General features: G+C 46.8%; 2 protein-coding genes and 1 pseudogene across 2 annotated transcripts; 1 reads left to right on the forward strand and 2 right to left on the reverse strand.

Annotated features, from left to right (window-relative positions):
* Nucleotides 1-4,446: 4,446 nt before the first annotated feature.
* On the reverse strand, nucleotides 4,447-5,437 carry LOC136454291 (uncharacterized). Its single transcript, XM_066454758.1, has 2 exons — nucleotides 4,862-5,437; nucleotides 4,447-4,771 (listed from the first exon to the last, which is right to left on the reverse strand). The coding sequence occupies exons 1-2, from the start codon at nucleotides 5,435-5,437 to the stop codon at nucleotides 4,628-4,630; spliced, it is 720 nt and encodes a 239-aa protein (XP_066310855.1). The 3' UTR covers nucleotides 4,447-4,627.
* A 15,283-nt stretch (nucleotides 5,438-20,720) lies between these two features.
* Nucleotides 20,721-21,724, reverse strand: LOC136451597 (uncharacterized). The gene is made up of 2 exons (XM_066452292.1): nucleotides 21,012-21,724; nucleotides 20,721-20,865 (listed from the first exon to the last, which is right to left on the reverse strand). The coding sequence occupies exons 1-2, from the start codon at nucleotides 21,711-21,713 to the stop codon at nucleotides 20,806-20,808; spliced, it is 762 nt and encodes a 253-aa protein (XP_066308389.1). The 5' UTR covers nucleotides 21,714-21,724; the 3' UTR covers nucleotides 20,721-20,805.
* A 255-nt stretch (nucleotides 21,725-21,979) lies between these two features.
* On the forward strand, nucleotides 21,980-24,245 carry LOC136451598 (uncharacterized; annotated as a pseudogene).
* Nucleotides 24,246-24,299: the final 54 nt, after the last annotated feature.

Genomic DNA, 24,299 nt, shown 5'->3' on the forward strand with positions numbered 1-24,299 from the left:
AATACAGGACCATCGCCGTCAGGCAGAGAAGAGGAAGGCGCCGAGCTCGACCAACCCACTCGTGGGCCAAGACGGAGTGCCCGTGACCGGCGGCCCAGTGTACGAGCCCACAGCCCAGAGAGAGGCAGAGGCGTGTGAGAGTAGTATATGTGCTGTGTCTCCGGGAGAGAGGCAGAGAAGATTGATGAACAATATTGTAATCTAACCTCTAAGCACTCCTCGTTCTAGTGAGATTCCTCCGAACTACTCTATCTTTGTGCTTGCTGCTTCGATCTATACTCTATCTCTGCCTGTGCTTACAATATATTACAAAAAAATGTTAAAAGGTTCTTAACGTTTGTTTGATAATGTATTGGACTATATTTTTCTTCTCATATCATCGTTCAAAATAGAGGAAGTTCATTTCATACCTCTTAACTATAAACTCAGTCGAACACAAGGTATGCAATTTAGAAGTGGTATTGTTTCACCAAATTGCTCATGGAGAGGCTTGGTTTTTGAAGGATTGACGTGATCTCCTTGGTTAAGGTGGGTTAATACCAATACTTTGAATTTGTAGCCTGTTTTATTAGTGAGTTAAATGTATCAGCGGCCCTCGAACTTGAAAATACATTTCTGGGTCACTAAACTTGTTAAGTGGTGCACCGGAGACCTATAACAGCCACGTGGACATTTTTTCTGATGCGACATGCTGACATGTATATTATTTTCATTTAAATCCTCGCACTTATTTTTCTCATAAAAAATAGACCTTTTCTCCTCTCATCTCCCATAAAAGCGGCATGTGGATGCACCCTGCGTGGAACCCGTCGGGGCGGGAGGGGGGGGGGGGGGGAGCGCAGGAGCCGATCCATCTGCCACGCACGCCGCCACGCTGGCGCTCTGGCTGCTCCTCTTCTTCTACCTCCTCGGGGACATCACGTGTGTCGTTTGGCCCTCGGTCGAGACGCTGTCCCAGTGTCCGTGGCCCTGAGCGAGTTCGAGAACCAGCGAGACTCGGCGACGGCACACACGTGTCTGGGTTTGGTGTGGTGCCGCGGTGTTCCTGCCCACGGGGCCAGCGCAGGTGGAGCAGGCGCTGGAACCCAAGCCGATGGTGCTGTTGAACCCGGCGTGGAGCTTCAACGAGGAGGAAGAATAGGAGAAATTCGGCGACGACGCGAGGGGCTTCATGGGGTCCTTCTACGTGGTGTACTCCTTCACGGGGCTGGAGGTGCGGGGCCTGCTGAGCAAGAAGAGAGGCGTGCTGCTCTGGTGCGTCGAGGCCGGGAGGTTCGGCGGCGAGGCTGGGTGCTCATGGTCGAGAACGACGACGGCGCAACGAAAGATGCAGCTACGCACGAAAGATGTGTTCGTATTTTGTTGGTGATACGTTCTGAATTCCTTTGTGCCACGCAATGAAAGATGCAGGTACCTGAAAACGGTAGAGATAATTTTGGTTGGTAATTCAGGGCGCATTTGCTCAAGAACATTCAAGGAAGGACACTGTATGGCCAAGGTTTTCATTATCGGAAATAAAACTTTATCGGAGGTCATGGATAAATAGGATAAGCAAGATATATCGGAAATATCGGACTAAATAAAAAAATCAAAATTTTTGAAAAAAATCGTAAAATTTTACTTGAAACTATTCTTAAGCTATTAAACATCACTTGTTCACAGATAAAAATAAGAATAAAACATTATAAGCGTGGGACCGTCGCGCGGCTAAATTTGGGTTGTCTGTGTGGGAACAGGAAAGAAGAAAAAAATTTGACCGATATTAAATTTTACCGGATCCTGTGGATAGGAAAATTTCCATGAAATTCGGCCAATAAAAAAAACTTGTGTATCGCCACGTCCTCCCGGCCAGCAACATGCATCTAGTCGCAGCCGTACGTATGGGCACGGGCGCGTACGGTGTCCGTCCATCCGTCCTCCGCCGTGCAGCATCTGCCTCAACCACGACATCCACCATGAGCGCGCGGCTGAGCCACACACACGCATCGTCGACGCGCGTCCGGACCTCGCCGCCCCTCTCCTCAAAGGCAGCGGCCACGACGATGACGAGGCACCTCCGCTAGTAATCCCGATCTCGTCGAAGCACACCGCACCGCCACGGAAGAGGAGCCTCGCCCGCCGCGCTCTCGACGCGCTCCAGCGGCACCTGTACCTGGCACGGCCACGACGGGAGAGCACATCGAGCGCGCTGTTTCCCGGCGACAGGAGCATGACGCCCGTGATGTCCCTGAGGAGGTAGAAGAGGAGGAGCGGCCAGATGGAGCGGCTCCTACGCTGCCCCCCGACGGGTTCACGCGGACTTCATCCACATGCCGCTACCATGCGAGATGAGAGGAGCAAGGGTCTATTTTTAGGAGGAAAATGAATACGAGGGCTTAAATAAAAAATATTTGCCACACAAGCACGCCGCATCAGAAAAAAAATGTCCACGTGGTTAGCATAGGCCTACGGTGCACCACTTAACAAGTTTAAGGACCCAGAAATGCATTTTCAAAGTTCATGAGCCTATGTGACACACGCTTACAAGTTCGAGGGCTACTGTTGCATTTAACTCTTTAATAGTTATATTGTATTTGATTCTTGTGCTTGTTCTTTATCGATTTTAGAGAGCATTCTTCATAAAAATCTCATTGACATCTGAATTTTGGTAAATCTATTTGATACTGGGAATTTAAGGTTAGTATCTCAGAACTTAGATGCATATTCAGATATCTACTTGATTTTAAAGAAAAAATATACATTTAACTGACGATAAATTTTCTAAAAATAAGATATATATTAATAAATATTTTAATAATCAAATATATAAAAAAATTCAAAGTGTAGATAAATAATTAGTACATATAAATGTTTATCAATAAGTAAATATATAAATATTTACATAAATATATCAAAACTAAAGAACTGAATTAAGTCCATTTTTGCCCCTCAACTCATGCCTTTGTCTAAATTTGTCACCTCAACTATCAAAACCGTTCAATTTTGACCATAGAGCTGATTTTGAGGGGTTTTCAGATGGCTCTTGGCTCAAAATTGAACAATTTTGATAGTTTAGATGCCAAAGTTAGACGATTTTGTAGTTAGAGGTCAAAATTAGACAAAGGTAAGAGTTGAAGGGTCACAAATGGACTTAATCCTGGTTATATACTTACATTACTTGTGGTGAAACATAGCCACCCAGAGTCAAAATTTTGACTTTTTATTGGTGTTCTTATAGTCATATTAGTGTTTGTGGGTGACTCGTTAATCTTAAGATATGCTAGATTAATTCAACCGTAGTTGATGGTAAGGGCCAATTTGGTAGCGCTATAGCTACTCCACTCGGAGCATTACCAAATGGCAAAATTTCTTCTAGCTCCACAACCTGATCCAGCAAATAACTCGAGCTCCCCGTGTTTTGTACTAGAGTGAATAGAAAATTGCTTGCTCCCCACCGCTCTCTCCACAATTGTCCTCGCACGGCCTTCTCGCCAGAGGTCATGCCCTTCCGCCGCTAGCGTCGACGTCTCGATGCGCTACCAAACGATTGAGATGCACAACAAATGGAGCTATAGCAGGAACCGAGTGGAGTGGGTTGAGAGTCCTACCAAACTGGCCCTAAGGTCATCACGAAGTTCACGTACCAACTATTTAAACATTAATCTTTCAACTCCCACCTTAGAAATTGTTCACGTTTGAACTTAACTAAAATTTAGAGGTTTTCATAACAGGGTGACATGACAAAAAAAATAAAATTTATAAATGAAACTTAAATTTTGTGAATTGCCCTGATTAACATTATCTAATTGAAGTAAGGAATAAGAGGACTGTAAAAATAGCTAGTGCATAGAGCTAAACTAACGCAAATCACCGAGTTGATGAAACAAAACTCGGCACCAAATTGATTTTGGCTTTGAATAATCCTATGTGCGAATGAAATTCCTCAAAACGATGAAGTTACAAATTACCTAAAAAATCGTGTCCCAATTTGGCAAACTAGTATATATTGCTTTTAAACAACTATATACAGGCATATGCAAGTATTAGAAAATAAGTTTGGTCCAGATGATATTAAATTTTAATTGGTACACAACAAAGTATCTATCTTATTTTTAGATATAAGTTATACCTTATTTGTGATATTTAAATATTGAAGTTAAATATGTGACAAAAATAATATAGTCAAGGTGTATACGCTCTATAGTGCAAGTGAAAAATATTTGAAAACGTTCTTGCTGGAGTGAGGTTTTTATCGTGTTAAAAACATTATTGCTCTATAGCGATGAGTACATATATAAACTTAATTATATGTCCAAAAGTTTTTGCGCCTCAAAAGAAAGTGAAAATTCAACGACAGCAAGTGAAACCTGACGCATGAATATCGGTAGTCTTTTTTTAAGAGAAGAGGATCGGAGTTGCTCGAACGGTGATAAAATAGAATCCACAAGTCATCAAAGGGCACAGCGATGCACGTACGGCTAGAAACAGATAAGTGCATCCAAACTAGGACATGAACGAAGGGAACGAACAAATGAAAGTCTTAATCGCGCGAGCGCTTCATCGGGCTTGAAGTTGAACCCTTGCCTTTCTTTTTCTTCGATGGGGCTTTTGTGGATTTCTTCCTGAGGAAGACGTCTATGAGCATGGCCTAGGACAGAGTAATAGCCTTCAGTTTCCTCTTCTTGTTTGACGGTGCAGCGACAGCCTGCACCCGCCTTCTGCTCTTCTTCCTGAGGAAGACGTCAGTAAGCACGGCCTTGGACTGCAGCGACGCTCTCAGCATCTCCAAACCCTGAACAACACCAGCACTATCAGTCCTCGTGGTCAGTGGATGTGCATAGCACATATATATGAATATGAAGAGCAGGGCAGAGATGATTACCTCGGCGTACCCTACCCGAACTGTCGTCTCCTGGAGCGAGCTGATATCCGTGACACCCAAGGCGTTGAGGAGAGTGATGCAAGAGACGGTGGACAGAGGCGCTACCTTGAGGTCGTCCATGACCGTGTACGTCACGACCTCCTTCACAAACCCCAGGCCTACAGGATCAGAGAAACCCACGACCTCTATGGGCACGTCCATCTCGCCGTGGCAGAGACGACATGGCGCGCTCCTCGCCACGGTCACGTAGTTGTAGCAGTTGCCGTCGCCTCCCTTGTTGCACTGGAAGACTTCAAGCGCTGGCGCTTGCAGCTGGAGGAGCCGCGTTCCGCTCCCGTACCCACCGGGCGGCGAGAGCAGCGCGTTCTTGGCCTCGGCGGAGCGGAGGTAGGCCGAGTCCATCTCCTCGACGCTGCCGTAGAGGTTGCCGATGCAGCCGACCATCGCGTCCTTGCTCAGCATCTTGACGACCGCGCCGAGGGGCAAAGTGAGGAGGGAGAAGAGAAAGTCCACCACGTCCTTGCCGGCCTCGGCGTAGAGCACGCGCCCGGCCTTGGTGTTCACCAGCAGCTTCATGCTTAGGGCCCGTTTGGTAGGGCTCCGGCTCCAATCAAAATAGCTTCAGTTGTGGCTTCATCAGAGGAGCAGATTCACTTAAGGAGCTAAAGCAGTTTTTTGAACCGTTTGGCAAAAGAGCTTCGTCCGGCAGTCCAAATGAATGAAATGTCCATAATACCCTTTTTTCATTTTTTTTTTCTTTTCATTTTTCTTTTCTTTCCCAACCTTATTTGCTCTCCGCTCAAGGCCTCAAGCGAACGAACCGCATCTTCAACCTTATCTCCTCCCTCCACAGCCGCATACGCCATCTACGCCCACGCCGGCTCCGCCCTCCATGCCGGCATCTCTGCTCGTCCCTCCACGACCATCCATCCTCATGCCATCTCCGCTCGTCCCTGCGGCCGCCTCCGCCTACGTCCCTCGTCGCGCGGCCGCGCCGTCGTCCCTTCCTGCCTCGACCGTGCCCGCGCCCTCCGCAAGGTCAAAGGCGACCATGGCCGCATGTGGGGGCCACCGGTGCGAGTCGAATCCGGTGGGAGCTAGTATTTTTGGCTCCTCTTCTCTCTCCTCGATCGTCTCAATGCGATTTCAGGAGCTCCTAGTGAGGAGCCATTCCGTTTTTTGGCGTTTGGCTGAGGGAGCCGCAAAAGAGCTCCAGGATCCGGTAGAGAATCCCTACCAAACGGCCCCTTAGTGTGCTGCTCCTAGCATTTCGGCCAGTTGTTGGGGCCATCCTTGGGACCGAGGCCGGTGCTATGGACTATGGAGCGTACTTGCAGCTTGCAAGCGGAAGTGTATGGCAGGTGTAGCACCGCGTGAGAACTGTACTGTATGTATATGTATAGTCTGAGAAGGGAGCGCTGCAGCCTGTGAAACATTTTCACGGGAGCGTTCACCGGAAACATGATTACTTTCTTTCTTCACTGTGAAACATGACTGCTTTGCTTGCAGTCCCAATGCTTTGCGCATGCGGCAGCTAGTCTTGGTTGCCTCTTGGATCTAGTACTAGTAGTAATACTAGCTACTAGCTACTAGTACCAATACGCATGCGATTGAATCCAACCCATAGTTCCTCCTACCCTATGGAATAAATTCTTGCACCGCTCAATCCGTTAAACGATCGATGTAAAACAATTACTCCTCTGTCCTCGAATAAATCTATTTTAGAGTTGTCTTAAATATAACTTTTAACAACCAAATCTTCTACCACATAAAAAATAACGAAGAGTATCGTCTGCATCTCCCCACCCCCGGCAAAAAAAAAACGTTTTCCCCCGGCCCCCGGCAAAAAAAAACGTTTTCCCCGAGCAAAAAACTCCAGCAAAAAAAAGCAACCCCCCGCGCGCAAAAAACAAAGGTCCGCCCCGCACAGCAAAAAAAAAAGTTTCCTTCCGACCAAAAAAAAGTCCGCCCCTTTCCTCCTGGCAAAAAAAAACATCCACCCCAAAAAGAAAAACGTTTCCCCGAGAAAAAAAAACAATTACTCCTCTGTCCTCGAATAAATCTATTTTAGAGTTGTCTTAAATATAACTTTTAACAACCAAATCTACTACCACATAAAAAATAAAACACATTTAAAAATAAACCAAAAAATGAGAGGAATAAATTCTCTCCGTGCGAAAATAAATCAATCTCATAAAACAATCAAATAAAACAGTTTTATTAAGATATAAGAAGTTTATCTAAAGTAGACATATGTGAAGGACCGGAAACGGCGACCAGAGGGGGGGTGAATGGGAGTCTCAAATTTCTTTCGAAATCTTCGACCACTATCCCAACATCAATTCCCAAAAAGCATACACGAAAGACTTGATGATCACGACCCTAGAGAAGGGTGGATGCTCCCTCAGAACACAGCAGGTCACCACAGAGCAAACGGAACACAGATCGAAGCCCAAACGAGCAAACTCCCAAAAGAAAACAGCACTGCTCCTGCAAATATCGGACACGTCCGGTATGATCTCGGACACGTCCGGTATTTTCAGCAGCAAGCTGACCAAAAGAGAAAAATCCAAAACCCCATCAAATGGTGTCCAAAAATCATGAAATTTTAACCATAACTCTTTAGACACCAAGGGAAGGTCTCCACCAAATTTCAGCTCAAAACTCCAAAGTGAGAAATATCGGACACGTCCTAGATCATATCGGACATGTCCGGTATGAACGAGCAGTTTCTCGGGAAAAATCAAATCAAGCCATAACTTAATCAAATCAACTCCAAATGACTTGAAACTTTGCACAAGGGTTCACAAGCGAGTAGAAAGGCAACCTCTAAAGGATCATGGCCCGAAACAAACTCTAACTCCGTGAATCGAAGGAATTGAAGAATCCCCAAAAAATAGGTCAAGAACTTAAATTGCTCGGATCTGCGATCTCGTGAGGAATTAGTGGATTTCCTTCGGTGGAAAGCTTCTACTCATGTCATTGATTGATCCAAGGCAACAAGAACGAACCAAAACCATCCCAAAACGAAAAAACGAGAGGGGAAACAAGAGGGGACAAAAGGAGCTCGTGAAGAACACCAAAATCACATCAAGAACACAACTAAATCATGAATCCCGGAGGGCATACGGTGGTTACGGCCACCGATTCCTTCAAAACCAAGTCATAATTTGAGTTGTGGACCTCTCTCATACATGGAAGCAAACTAGAGGAAGAAACCCTAAAGGAGAAAATAAAAACCGGAGGAGGTGAGGGGAGATGGGGGCTCCCTCATCCTATTTAATAGGGCTATTACACATTCCCAGTTTTGCCCCTGAATACAAATGAGTTGAACCACTAAGCCCAAGGGTGTTGTTGTCCAACCCGGTGTAATCTTGATCCGACGGCCACCGCGCCTTCTCATTGGTAGCTTCGCCTCGACGCGAACTCTCCGATGCCGCCACGTGTCGTTCGTCCCTCCTCGGAACCTCCGCCCGGGTTTTGAGGCCCAAACCCATAAACCGTCCATCCGATGGTTTTGAGGTCCAAACCATCAAACCGTCCGCGAGTAGCGTACTCCATACGCATCCCCCGCCATCTGACGCGTGTCACCGCCGTCCTCGACCGGCCAGCCCGCCAAGTCCTCCTGAGCCTCGCTCGACTCACGCGTCCGCCGTCTTGACCCGGTCAACACCGTCACTCCATGTCTTCTTGCACTTGTCGATGTCCCAAGTGTCAGCCACCACGGCTAGTCACCCGGCCTCTGGGTCCCTCGGTCCAAGCCTCATGTCCGTCCTTCACCGCTCCCAGTCTGTCGGCACGGCACGTCCTCCTTGACCTTCACCTCACTGTCGACCACCGCATCTGAGCTCCACACCTACACAACACAAGCCAAAAGACATGTCGCACACATAGCTTTCGCCATGGTAGGGTTAGTCACCACTCAACCTACTTCGTGGATCACATTGACAATCACTCATCACAAAACGAACACACAAGGGTACTTGTCAACCTTGTGTTCGCAATCTCCCCCTTGATGAGTGCATTATCAACACCAATACACGAACAGCTTGAGCAAAAGAAAAAGAAAAAGAAGAGAAAAGAAAGAACTCACCCAAATGACCAAAAGCCGAAGAAAAGCCAAGAACTGGGTCATTTGAAAGTGAGCAAAAACTTGGTCCCCAAAGACATGGGCAACGGCTCGACGCAACCAAGTAAAACAAAACTAGCCCTCAAGAAGAGGCAACGGGCTCAACGCCACTAGCAAAGCTCGAAAAGCCAAAAAACTGCTAGACCCTCCAGAAGAGGCAAAGGCTCAATACATCTAGCAAAACACCTCAAATGCAACTCCCCCTGAACAAGTGCAATCTCTCTCAAATGAATGCATATCTCTCAAATGAATGCATATCTCTTAACTTTAGGTGACATTGTGAGTGTGGAAACTTCTCCCCCTTGTTGACATATGCACTTATCAAGCTAGAGCCCAAGAATTGCAACTCTCCCTCAAAACAAGCTAGGAATGCAGAAATACGCGAATGCAGAAGCTTCAAGATTATAGCAAGTAGATTGAAAGAATGCTCTAGTGGATGCTGTCATGTATATATAGCAACACATACAAGTGCTAGCAAATGCTCAAGGTGACCAAATGAAACGAAATATGGCATTTAAGCAAGTTTAATCAAGTTTGAGCAATTTTAAAAGAGGGTTCACCACCAAAGGAGCACATAGCAAAAATAGACAGGAGATCGACCTTGTGCTACACATGTATGCAAAGTGAACTACCCCAAACAAAGTTCACACATCATGTCATGAGACAAACTTGTGGTTTGATCAAATTTTAGACACCAATTGAAATTTATCAGAGTTATGCAGCTTATTACCAAAGTTTGTCAGACAAGTGTGTGCGGGAGGTTATCTGTGCCATCAAAACCTGACTTAGCGACCATGTCAAGCCTATGCCAAAGGCAATCAGAAGCTTAAGACAATGATCTCGGTATCCATTACAGAGCTCAAGTTCACCAATGAGTGCAATTTGGAGCTGTCTCGATACTCTGACATAGGATAGTACAGACCCATCCCGATCTTTTCAAATCACTTAGTTTGATTTTCAAGTTTTTGCACAAATTAAAGTTTCTCAAGCAAGTGTGTAACTCAAGGTATGAGCCGTAGCAACTAAGCATATATATGAAGCAAGTAAAAGATCTCGACACATTCTACACATGCTAGTGCCACAAGTAGTGGTGAACACATTTCATGTTTCAATAAGTTTTAATCAAGTTCACAGTTTGGAAAACAAGCTTAGCTCATAACATGCATCAATTGATCAAGAGGAGCCTAAGCCAAAAGCACATCATGTATATCCATAACATCCCCAACAAGAGCATAGTGTCAATCTAGCTACTATAAGGATGAAGCTCAGGATGCAATATGATACATGATGATATGATATGCAAGTATGATATAAAAACAAAAACAAAGGCTAAACTACAAAGAAAAGCAAAACTAGAATACAACAACCAAAGTTTCCCTCCTCTAAAAAGGGAAACAAACTCCAAGCTCCCCTCGCAAGCGAGCAAACTGGGCTTGGTCAAGTGGTTTGGTGAAGATATCTGCGAGCTGGTTTTGGGTATCAATGTGGTGTAGATCGATATCACCTTTCTCATAGTGGTCACGCAAGAAGTGAAAGCGAACTTCTATGTGCTTTGTCTTTGAGTGAAGGACTAGGTTTTTGGCTACACTTATGGCACTGGTGCTGTCACAAAACAAAGGTACTCGCCTAAACTCTAACCCAAAGTCTCTCAGAGTAGCTATCATCCAAAGCAACTGGGAACAACAAGCAGCAGCAACAACATACTCTGCTTCTGTGGTGGATTGGGCAACGCTAGACTGCTTGTGAGAAGACCAAGACACAAGAGAAGATCCAAGAAACTGACAAGTCCTCGAAGTGGACTTCCTCTCAACACGACAACCAGCATAATCCGCATCAGAATACCCGCAAAGAGAAAGAGAGGAGGAGGCTGAAAACCAAAGACCAAACTCGGGTGTGAAACGAAGGTACCTGAGGATCCGCTTGATGGCTTGATGATGAGACGTGTGCGGCGAAGACTAAAAGCGCGCGCACAAGCAGACTGCGAACTGGATGTCCGGTCTCATCGTCGTTAGATACAGCAGGGACCCAATCATGCTTTGGTATTCCTTCTGGTCCACGCCTTCTCCCTCCTTGTCCTCATCTAGGGCCATCGTGGTTGACATAGGCGTCGAAAGAGGCTTGGCCTCACCCATATCAAATTTCTTGAGCACGTCCTTGGTGTACTTGCCTTGGTGCACGAACGTCCCCTCACGAGTTTGCTTGATTTGCAGCCCGAGGAAGAAAGTCAATTCACCCATCATGCTCATCTCAAATTCCCTGCTCATAGTATCTGAAAACTTGGCAACAAGAGCATGAGAAGAGCCACCAAAGATTATATCATCCATGTATATCTGAACCAAAAGGATGTCTATGCCTTGCTTGAGGAGGAACAAAGTCTTATCTATGGAACCCATTCTAAAACCCTTATCAAGCAACAAAAGCTTTCAAACGCTCATACTAGGCTCTCGGGGCTTATTTCAAACCATACAAGGCTTTGTGGAGTTTAAAAACATGGTTGAGGTACTTTGGATTTTCAAAGCCAGGGGGTTGCCTCACATAAACCTCTTCCTCTATGTACCCATTCAAGAAGGCACTCTTTACATCCATCTGATATAGCTTGAACCCTTTTGAAGCTACAAATGCTAAAAGAATCCTAATGGCTTCTAGATGGGCAACAGGAGCAAAGGTTTCTTCATAGTCTATTCCCTCTTTTTGGCAAAAACCCTGAGCCACTAATCTCGCCTTATTTCTCACCACCACCCCATCCTCACTCTGCTTGTTCTTATAAACCCACTTTGTACCTATGGGGTGGCACTCTGGTGGAGGTGGAACTAAAACCCACACTTGGTTCCGCTCAAAGTTCTCTAACTCCTCGTGCATAGCATTAACCCAATCGGCATTAGATAGTGCGTGTCCAATATCTCGAGGCTCAAAAGAAGCTACGAAAGCAGAATGAGCGAAATGGGAAATATGATAAGACTTGGAACACGTTACTCTTTTGTCGATGTCGCCGATCATGGTCTGAGGAGGATGGCGTCGCTGGATATGTCGAGGTGCACCCAAAGACGAAGTCGCCTCCCCCTCATCCACAGCTGGGGCCTCCTTAGTCGATTGAGGAAGTGGCCCGCACGGACCCCATGAAGTAGAGGTGGAGGGCTCGGGGCCGTGAGCTGAAGTGGTTGAAGCTGGCTCGATCGGGGTAGCTGGTTGAGATGGCTTGGGATCATCCCAATCGATGTCATCGTCATCCTCAATGAAAATGTTGTCACCCATCTCTTCATCACCTGCACGTTCAAAGATAGAAATAGAAGAGGGCATGGTTTCGTCGAAGGTGACTTCACAAGTCTCCACGACACGGTTAGTCTCAAGATTAAGCACACGGTACGCATGTGAATGAGAAGCGTAACCGAGGAATATACCGTCCGAAGATCTAGATTCAAACTTGTCAAGATTACCTTGCTTAAGAATGAAGCACCTGCAACCGAAGACTCGAAAATGACTCACCTTGGGTGGATGCCCAAACCGCAACTCGTAGGATGTCTTCTTTAAGAAAGCACGAAGAAAAATGCGGTTTGAAACATGGCAGGCGGTGTTGATGGCTTCGGCCCAGTAACGCCTAGGAGTCCTATGCTCATCGAGCATCGTCCTAGCCATTTCAACCAAAGTCTGATTTTTGCGCTCAACAACACCATTCTGCTGAGGAACATAGGGCGAAGAAAACTGATGTTCAAGACCCAAGGAAGCACAAAAGGTGTCAAACTAAGAGTTTTTGAACTCAGTGCCATTGTCACTGCGGATAGCTCGTATGGCATTCTTTGGTAACTCAGTTTGCAACCTCAAGATCAAGTCACGAGCATGAGAAAATGCTTCATCCTTGCCCTCCATGAAAAACACCCAAGAATAACGAGAAAAATCATCCACGATCACAAGAACGTACCACTTCCCTCCCTCTGACCGAACCCAAGCTGGACCAACAGTGTCCATATGGAGTAGCTCATCGGGTCTCGTGGTCATGACCTGAGTCACTGGAGGATGGGAAGCAGCCACCATCTTTCCATGGCGACAGGTATGGCATACCAGATCCTTCTCAAACTTAAGTTTGGGCAATCCTCGGATCATGTCAAGAGAACTCAACCTCACTAGGAGATCGAAGCTCAAGTGACCAAGTCTCCTATGCCACTTCCACAAATCAGAAGAAGATCCGGCAACCAAACAGCGAGAAGAACCAAAAGACTGAGAGAAATCAGCTTTGAAAACTTGGCCAAAAGGAACGATCTGACAAACTAGATGTCCCTGAGAATCGAGCACACGAGAAAGTCTAGTCTTAAAGCGCACCTCAAACCCATCTTGAAGGAGTTGCGAAACAGAGAGCAAATTGAAATGCAGGCTTGAAACCAAAGCAACGTCCTTCAAGATAAAAGACTCATTGACCCGAATGGTCCCACGAGACAGCACCTTACCTTTGCTATTGTCCCCAAATGTGATGTACTCCTTGTATTGCATGGGGTCGAGGCTGGAGAACCATTTGGAACTTCCGGTCATGTGGCACGAACAGCCGGAATCAACAAGCCATGTGTTCTCCAAGCCTCCGCTCTACATCAATAGAAAGATAGGGGGTGAGCAAATGGCACAACACTAGGGTTAGTGAAATGAGGAGAATACCAGTGTTGAGTCATTTGCCCTGGAAAAGTGTTAGGAAAAACACCATACATGCCATGTCCCATTGGAGAGAAGCGATCACCACGTGGGGGAAAACATGGTCCGCTAGGAGTGTGGGACTGAAAGCCACCATCGTGAGGTCCAGAGTCATATAGATCATGACTTGGGCCACGCCGGGCACGACCACCACGTGGTCTCGCCACCTGAGTCCTAGCACCTTGAGGCATTGCACCTCTAGGCCTAACACTGTGCCTCTGAACAGGCGGTACATGTACGCCATGGGGAGGACGGTACATGTTCCGGTTGTTCAACTCATACTCGCGCCGCTCATCTCTCTTCCTCCTAAAGCAAAACTCAGCCAAATGACCATCTCTATGGCAATAGTCATAGTGGTACCTCACCTCTCTCTTGGATGGTGGTTGACTCACTCTCTTGTGGATGTGGTTCACTCTCTGAGGCTTTTTGGCTTTAGGAAGGGGTGCACTAGAGATGTTGGGTAGAGTATCGAGTGAGTTCCGAAAGTGGTTCGGTTTGGGAACCCAAACTTGCTTGGATGGTGGAGCTTTTGGTGGTTCTTCAAATACACTATCTTTGATCATAGGCTTGGTAGACTCTGGTGGAGGGATCTTGATCAATTTGGGAGTGTTGGTGGGTTTCTCACTTGGGTTCAAACCACTATGTTCACCAACCTTGCCATAGACATGCTCACCCTTCCCACCTATAGCAAAGCCTACTCCCGATGAGTCAGTTCCCCGCCTGAACTGGCTCACCATCATGCCCAACTGAGGCTCACTGCACGACACCCAGCTCAAGATGGACCGAAGTTGTGTGTTTTCTTCCTCGGTTCCCATCTTGTCGTGCCTGCAGGACTCAAGCTCCAACACCAAAGCTTCACATCGAACACATGTAGTGGTGGTGCTATCTGAGTTGGCCTTCTCAAACTCAGCAAGTTTGGCAACCTTCTCTGCCAACTCAAATTGCAAGCCTGAGCAGGACTTGCATGCACCGAGCAACCCAGAACGAGACTTCAGCTCATCACATTCATCAAGCAAAACAGCATACTTGGATTGCAAGTCAGAGAGGTTAGACATGTGTATAGCGCACTCATCGCACTCCTCCTCCTCTGACACCACTACACCACTCTTGGCAAGCTCTAACTCCTTCAAAGCAACCTCTAGCTGGTCCTTAAACTCTTTTCTCTCATGGGCAGCATGCTTAAGCAACTTATCTTGACTCATCAATGTATCATTCATAGTATCAAGCTCAAGCATAAGTGAGTCAAGTGTGGGCGATACCTCATTTTCGTCATCGTCGACGTCGACGTCCTTTTTGAGCTTTGCTCCACCATCAACCGCCATAGTGCAAAACCCACCACGGTTTGCACCGGCAACAAAGCAGAGACCGTTGAGCTTGTCCTCATGCTTCTTCTCGGACTCATCGTCGGTCGAGGGAGAAGAAGAGTGATCATCGTCGGAGTCGTCGTTGAGGTCGCTGAGGGAGGCAAGGAAGGCGTGTTCTTGAGCTTTGGCCTTCCTGTGGTACGCCTTCTTGATCGCCTCCTTGTCGAAGCCTCCCTTGGCCTTGTGCTTGCCGGAGGTGTAGTCGCGCTTATCCTTGCGCTTGTCGGAGTCGTACTTGTTGGTGAAGGGCTTCTTCTTGGGGCAGTGCGCGACAAAGTGGTCCGGATCTCCACATCCATAGCATCCCTCCTTCGGGCCACCACTGCGTTGGTGGTTCAAACGATTGTTGTGAAACTGAGAGAACCGACTGATGATGAGTGCCAACTCATCATCCCCAAGAGACTCCAGCTGCTCCTCTGTGACTGACATCAAGCACGACAAAGAGAAAGAAGCTTGTGAAGGGTTAGTCAATGAACTTGAACCACTACCTGAGACCAAAGCCATGGTTGGTGCAGAAGGATTCTTGAGCTTGGCTTGGGTTTGGTAGTCGATCTCTGTGGACTTGAGCTTGCTGAAAAGCTCGTCGACAGTGAGGGTGTCATAGTTGGCCGACTCGATGATTGCCGACACCTTCACATCCCATACCTTTCGATCAAGGGCATAGAGAAGCTTGAGCGCCCTCTCATGATCACTATAAGGTAAGTTGGCCTTGTTCGCTTTCATTTTGTTGACGATAGTCTGAAAGCGGGAAAACATGGCATCGATGGACTCGCCATCAAGCTGAGAGAAGTTCTTGTACTCGCGCTTGTACGTCTCGTAGAGTCTGGTCTTGACCTGTGCGGTCCCTCATGATAGCTCTGAAGCCTCACCTAGATCTCTTGAGCTGTAGTACAATCGGCGACACGCTCGAACTCAGAAAGCGAAAGACTCGAGAAAAGCACACTGTGAGCTTTGCTATTTGCATTGTGCCGATCCTTGTGATCCTGGGTGGTACGGGCCGCAACAGGGAGCACAACGTACGTAGCATCCTCGCAAATTTCCCAGACGAGCCAATCAATCCCTTGGAGATGCGTAGACATGCGGATCTTCCAATAAGGATAGTTGGACCCATCAAAGTGTGGTGGTTTGCCGGAACCACGCTCCATGTCACCTTCGTGGATCACGGATCGATTAAGGTGGAATGATCCTTAACCGGCTTCGATACCAATTGAAGGACCGGAAACGGCGACCAGAGGGGGGTGAATGGGAGCCTTAAATTTCTTTCGAAATCTTCGACCACTGTCCCAACATCAATCCCCAAAAAGCATACACGAAAGATTTGATGACCACGACCCTAGAGAAGGGTGGATGCTCCCTCAGAACACAGCGGGTCACCACAGAGCAAACGGAACACAGATCGAAGCCCAAATGAGCAAACTCCCAAAAGAAAACAGCACTGCTCCTGCAAATATCGGACACGTCCGGTATTATATCGGACACGTCCGGTATTTTCGAACACGTCCGGTATGATCTCGGACACGTCCGGTATTTTCAGAAGCAAGCTGACCAAAAGAGAAAAATCCAAAACCCCGTCAAATGGTGTCCAAAAATCATGAAATTTTAACCATAGCTCTTTAGACACCAAGGGAAGGTCTCCACCAAATTTCAGCTCAAAACTCCAAAGTGAGAAATATCGGACACGTCCTAGATCATATCGGACATGTCCGGTATGAACGAGCAGTTTCTCGGGAAAAATCAAATCAAGCCATAACTTGATCAAATCAACTCCAAATGACTTGAAACTTTGCACAAGGGTTCACAAGCGAGTAGAAAGGAAACCTCTAAAGGATCATGGCCCGAAACAAACTCTAACTCCGTGAATCGAAGGAATTGAAGAATCCCCCAAAAAATAGGTCAAGAACTTAAATTGCTCGGATCTGCGATCTCGTGAGGAATTAGTGGATTTCCTTCGGTGGAAAGCTTCTACTCATGTCATTGATCGATCCAAGGCAACAAGAACGAACCAAAACCATCCCAAAATGAAGAAACGAGAGGGGAAACAAGAGGGGACAAAAGGAGCTCGTGAAGAACACCAAAATCACATCAAGAACACAACTAAATCATGAATCCTGGAGGGCATACGGTGGTTACGGCCACCGATTCCTTCAAAACCAAGTCACAATTTGAGTTGTGGACCTCTCTCATACATGGAAGCAAACTAGAGGAAGAAACCCCAAAGGAGAAAATGAAAACTGGAGGACGTGAGGGAGATGGGGGCTCCCTCATCCTATTTAACAGGGCTATTACACATTCCCAGTTTTGCCCCTAGATACAAATGAGTTGAACCGCTAAGCCCAAGGGTGTTGTTGTCCAATCCGGTGTAATCTTGATCCGACGGCCACTGCGCCTTCTCATCGGTAGCTTCGCCTCGACGCGAACTCCCCGATGCCGCCACGTGCTATCCGTCCCTCCTCAGAACCTTTGCCCGAGTTTTGAGGCCCAAACCCATAAACTGTCCATCCGATGGTTTTGAGGTCCAAACCATCAAACTGTCCGCGAGTAGCGTACTCCATACGCGTCCCCCGCCAACTGACGCGTGTCACCGCCGTCCTCGATCGGCCGGCCCACCAAGTCCTCCTGAGCCTCGCTCGACCCACGCGTCCGCCGTCTTGACCCGGTCAACACCATCACTCCATGTCTTCTTGCACTTGTCGATGTCCCAAGTGTCAGCCACCACGGCTAGTCACCCGGCCTCTGGGTCCCTCGGTCCAAGCCTCACGTCCGTCCTTCACCGCTCCCGGTCTGTCGGCACGGCACGTCCTCCTTGACCTTCACCTCGCCGTCGACCACCGCATCCGAGCTCCACACCTGCACAACACAAGCCAAAAGACATGTCGCACACATAGCTTTCGCCATGGTAGGGTTAGTCACCACTCAACCTACTTCGTGGATCACATTGACAATCACTCATCACAAAACGAACACACAAGGGTACTTGTCAACCTTGTGTTCGCAATATGCAAATAATAATTCCCTCGAATTCACCTTAGATATATGTGGTGAACACAGGTGTTGCACTATAAAATGGATTTAATTGATTTCAAGGGATCATGTCAAGATCACTATTCATCCTTCACTCGACACGCGTTCGTGTTCTACCCGATTCTGATACGAAGACCAAATATACGTATCCGCGTCCGATACGAAGTCTTCAAAGCTCACGAGTTCGCATCCTACCCGATTCCAATACGAAGACAAAATCTATGTGTCTGCGTCCAACACAAAGTCCTCGTAGCTCACAAGTTCACGTCCAATTACTAAGGTTCACACAAAAAAATTAGCCCCCGTGCAGCGCACGGGCATTTATCTAGTTTATAAAAAAGACAATATTTATAACACTAAATTAGATACCCTACGAAAATAAATATTTATGAGTTGTCTTAAACAATTACTCCTCTGACTGTTTGGTTCTCTCCTCATTCTGGTCTAGGCAGCGCTTCTAGACATCCGATTTCGATCGCGTGGGCTAAGATTGAATGCCTGGGAGGCCGCAAATCAAACACACCCTATATTTGTACATGTAGGAACCAAGCACAATCTGTAACAGACGTGAAAATGAACCACCTAACAAATTTGAATGGAGCATTGCAATTCGCAAGTTTCTCGGCTCATGCACTAGTATGAAGTTGGAACCCACCTCTCTTGTTAGGGGAAGTACAATAGTCTTGACAATTTAGGGCGTATTCAATAGTGCTCTGCACGAACGCCAACCAAACGCACAAATGCCGCTCCGCTGAGGAAGCTTTGCAAATCACGCTAAGAGGAACGAGGATGAAGAGGAGTATCTAAAATAATATCTTCATCCGGTTTCTTCTCGACCCCTTGGGACCAGAAATCGCCTATGAGGCCACGACACCGTGGGCTAGGGAAGGGGAGGGGCAAGCCAAGGAGACGATGGAAGACGAGATGGTAGCACGGCATGAGCCGGGGAACCGAGATAGTGGTGCACCCCAAGGAGACAGCAGCATGGCACCGCATGGGCCAGGGAGGGGAGAGGAGGGGCAAGCCGATGCCCGTGAAGGCGTTGGAGAGAAAGAAGAAAGAGCAGAGGATATGCGTAGTGACTTCGGCATGTGAGAAGATAAGGAGAGAAAAGAAAAAATAACAAAAAAAGGGGGGTGTTATGCATATTTTACTCTTTTCAACAAACAAGAGAAGTTCGTCTAAAAAACAAACAAGAGAAGTTAATTTACCAAAGGTTTTTCTAACTAGTGAAGCTAGAGTCAGAAAAAAGTTGTCTCATTAGAAAAGTTATAGTTGAATGTTGTTTTAACTAGAGCTGGAGCTCGATCTACTAGACATGGCTAGAATGCCAAAAGTGGCAATCATAGACACACTACGCGCCTATACCAACCGACGGTGCGGCAACCTCAACACTGAATCATTAGCAACCGGCAAGCAAATAGTAAATTTGTGTGTTAATCTTGCTAAATAAGTCCAGATTTGGGAGAGGAAAATCAATCACAAATAGTTCAGAAAAATATTAAATTTACTATCAAGGATTGTATGTTAAGAAAGCACAAAAGATCTCTTTGGTTGCACTGCACATTTTTCTCTAGCTTTTCATGGTGCTTATGATATCATCAAACGCTTTCAAGCAATGGTGAAACATCGTGTGAAGCTTTATTTTTTGTTATGGATTTATTTCATAATGTTTGAATTTTGGTACCCCTTACATAAAATCCTACATCAACGAGCACCCTTATAGAAAAAAAAACCTAGATCTACCACAGTTAAATGTATTATCCAGGGCACGGATACATCAATGGGCATTTTCAGTGTTGCTTCTTGTTACCAAAAGCATATGTGATGGCTCTCATATTTTTTCCAATGTTTGTAATTTAATTTTCACCTTGTTTGCAAAGTTTAGTGTATAACAGGGGCGAAGCAACGTGTACTTGTCGGGGTCAGTCCTACACCTACAAATTTTGGCAAATGCTATCTTTGCTAGTACATTTTGTATGATGATCAATGGAGGCGAGCTAACCCTAGTGACTTTCGTGCCTGGCTTCGCCACTGGTGTAAGTATATCAATAGTGTTTTGTTAGATAGTTAATTAGTTTACTTCATCCCCTTAAATTAATTACTGTTTGGCATGCTATTTTATTCATGCTATTTAATGCCCTCTTCCTAAAAAAAATGGGCATACAATATGTCCGATTCAGTTATTAGAGGCCTCCAAAATTCCAAATTCCAAACGTAGTGATTGCTTCAATGTACAATCAACCACACGCGTCTTCAAATTACAAATACTTAGTGATGCTTCACGGCACAACCAACCACAAACCACATGCGTCTTCAAATTACAAACACTCAGTGATTGCTTTCAAGGCATAATCCATCACAAATCACATGGGTTTTCCAACACAGATATACAAAGCTTAACAGGGTGGTACACAACATAAAAGCCATGATCATTTTCCATGAAGAACATGAGACTCTCACCATAAAATGAACAAAATGCAGAAAATGACACAGCACACCAGCTTATGCAGCACTCTATTTTGAATTCGAGCCTAGGAAGACATCAGTGAGCACCGTCTCAGACTGCAGCGACGCCTTCGGCAACGCCAAACCCTGCTAGGCATATATGGATCATCATGAAACCCACCACAAATCACATGCTTTTTCGAACACAGATACAAAGCTTAACAGGGTGATATACAATCCATGATTAATTTCCATGAAGCACCATAAAATAAACAAAATGCAGAAATTAAATGACTCAGCACACCAGCTTAAGCAGCACTCTGTTTTGAATTGGAGCCTAGGAAGACATCGGTGAGCACCATCTGGGACTGCAGCGACGCCTTCAGCAGCACCAAACCCTAGGCATATGGATCATCATCGTCATGAAACCGTCAGAATGTAAAGAACACACTAATCAATCTCGGTGAAATCAAATGTGCCTGAATTCGATCTGAGATACAGTATGAGAAATAACCTCTTTGTAACCGATCTCCACGTCCTTGGCCTGCAGCCCGCTGATGTCGGTGACGCCGAGGGAGACGAGGGCGGTGACAGCGGTGATGGTGGAGATGGGCGCCACGGAGAGGTCGTCCAACACGGTGTACGTCACTGTATCTCGCACGTACCCGCCGCTGCTTCCGCTTCCCGCGTTCGCCGCCGCGCCGCCATCGGGCTCCACGAACTGCACCTCCGTGGTCATCTTGCGCTTGCACACGGGGCACGGCGTGCCGCTGACCCTGGTGGCGTAGTCATAGCACCTCGGGGAGCAGCTGCAGCCCTTGCACCTGAACAGCTGGCCGCCGTCCGTGTTTGGCGGCGCCTCCGCCGGAGCCGACGCCGCGGGCGTCAGCTGGAGGATTGTGGCGGGCTTGAGCAGCGCGTCTTTGGCGGCGTCGCGGCAGCAGACGTGGCCGCCGGCGTCCAGGCTCTCCAAGCTGTGGTAGAGGTTGCCGACCGAGCCGACCATGGCGCACGTCGTCGTCGTCGTTGGGAGCTTCTCGGCCGCAGCGGTGAACCGTTGATGGTCGAGCGGTTGGGCCCTGGTGCCGCTCGTGGCCAGGAGCTTTGTCACCGCGGAGAGGGGGAGGGCGAGCAGGGAGAACAAGAAATCGACGACCTCCTTGCCCGCCTCGGCGAACACGACCCGCTGCGCCTTGATGTCCACCAGGAGCTTCATGGTGAGAACGGCGGTAGGCGTAGGTCCCGGTGCCATCTCAGCAACCGCGCGCGCCACACGATATCGGGGTGCGGCAGCCGGCAGCAATGCGAGCAGCGCCAAACGCTTCGATCGCCACGCGATGGCCGTCTCGCTTCCGTCCCCATTCCTCGATCCTCCACACGTCTCCCCACACTACTGGGCTAAACTTGCGTGGGCCGAGTTGGATATTACCAAGCTTACGGCTTGGCCCACCCAACTACCCAAGTGCCCGAGGCTCCGGCCATCCGCAGTTCCGCACACGAAACAGCAGGCGCAAAATAGTAGTAGAACCCAAAACCCATCGACCTCGTCGCCGGCAGCGCCAGCGGCGGGCATCAGCAGCACCGTGAGCGCCTCCCCTTCGTTCTTCACCACGCTAATCCTCCTTCGCCTACTCCTTACTTTTGATTTTTTTTTCTGTTCCTTTTATTGTTGTTATTTACTCCAGATGATGAGTGTACTGTGTACCTCCCTACCTGATTTCGACCATTCCCAACTTGCCGTGCGATTGCGCAGATGTTGTTGTTGCTGATTTACGTCCCTATGTTTGGATGGTGATTATCCCACTCTGCACGCGCTGCCGGGGGATTACTAGGGTTTTGGTGGTTGGGCAAGAGTTGGGTTTGGATTTGGGCCAGGGCTGTATTCTGCGATGGACATGAACAAGCATTGAGGGAATCTGATCCTAGGTTGTCTGTCACAATATAGGAAACGAATGTGACGTCCACTATTTTTCTAGTTGTGGTTTAAATTTGGTTGTCCCATTAATTTCTGTCTCTCCCAAGTGCTAGGACAATTTTTCGTACCTTGTTTTTATGTCCATTTTCTGCCTTCTCTGAATACAGCATTATTCAGGGAAGAAGATTACTCAAAGACTGAAGCTGTATACCTATACCAGTTTGACAAATTTGAACATGATGATGCTCTGTTTTTTTTTTAAGGACGTGATGCTGTTTTATTACTGGGCTATTGGCCATCATGGAAATGTAGATCAATTGGTACTCAGCTAGTAACCAAAGACGATGTTCTTTTTGTGCGATCAGTTTCTCCTGGTTTATACTTTATAGAAGTTTGACAGAATATTAATGTTTCTCCTTCTGCTGATCACCTCCATTAAAATCAATTGTTCTGTTGCAAAATTGAAACACACATTTTCTTTCCACCTTTCTAGCAAATCTGAACTCTAACACTAGTTAATTATGAATGCCTTTATAACTTCCTTTTCGTGGTGGCAGGAGCAGACACCAATAAGCCTCCAAGAGATTGGAAGACTTATGATAAGGGCAGGATATCATGGCTACTAATGAATTGTCGTTGAAGCTCTTGATTGATATCAGGGCTCAGAAGTCTGCTTTGCTGAGGCTGGCAATGATGTTGTTGAGTTCCTCTCCGCCCTCTTGTGCCTCCCTGTGAGCACCGTCATCAACTTGCTTACCAAGGAGCGAATGGTTGGCAGCATTGGGAATGTTCTTGACAGCCTTGGGCCCTGTTCGCTTGTCTTATAATCCGTACTTTTCAGCTTGTTTTTTCAGCTAGGACAGTGTTTTTCTCTCACAACAAATCAGCCGGAACAGTGTTTCGACTTGTTTTTTCAACGAAGCGAACGGGGCTCAAGTATGTGATCTCGTCAACCAGGAGCAAGAAACTCTATGTCAGCCCAGCTGTTGCTCCCAGTGTGCTGCATCCTTTGCAGCCGTTGCTGGATGTACCGCTAAATGTCAGTGATAGCTTTTTCACATGTCATGGAAAACCAGGCAGCTATGGAACACTTGTTGCATGTGGCTATTTTTCTGCTATCAAAGACACCATATGCCATAGTTGCTTCAAGCCAATGGGTGTAGAAATGAAACATATCAAAGCAGATGGGTTGGTGTCTGGGACTGCCACGTACACTGTCATGGATGATCTATCAATATCTCCGGCATCCAGCGTGTCTAGCATTGCCGTGCTTGCGCAGAGTGGTGTGAAGGATCTGAGCACGCTGCGAGAAAAGATCGTGAAGATTGGCAAGGAAGAGGTTGCGTATTTTTTTATTATTCACCTTGTAGAAAAGAAAGTTGTTCTGGTACTTTCAAACCTTTTGTGTTTATTGTGATTTATGTATCCAAATGCAGGCGTTGGAGATACTCCTTGCTTCCTTGAAGTCCAAGACTGTCCTGACCGATGTCTTTCTCCAGAAGAAAAAAGTTCGATGCAAGAAGGAAACTGCTGCTTAATAATGCATGCATGGCCACATTTCTATTGGGCATCTCATGCCCAGATCGCCACCAATAGTTCACTCAGAATGGTAGTTACAAGTTAAAGCTACTCCACCGAGGACAAATCAGCTATAATCCCTTCAGTAAGCTGAAGAACTACTGCCAGTGGAGTCTTTCATGCTTTGATGGCCTTTTCGAATGCTACGAAGCAAAATAGATGGATATATGGCCTTGTCTTGTGTTACTTTTTTCTACCAGTGATTGAACAATTTTAGTAGGCTGTTGATTTTCATTTGACAGATACTGAATTGGAGGTGCTTACTACTGCGGCCAAAATGTGTTTTGTGATTTCTAAATATTTCTTCAA

This window comes from Miscanthus floridulus, chromosome 5 (genome assembly GCF_019320115.1).
Source record: "Miscanthus floridulus cultivar M001 chromosome 5, ASM1932011v1, whole genome shotgun sequence".
NCBI classification, from domain to species: domain Eukaryota; kingdom Viridiplantae; phylum Streptophyta; class Magnoliopsida; order Poales; family Poaceae; genus Miscanthus; species Miscanthus floridulus.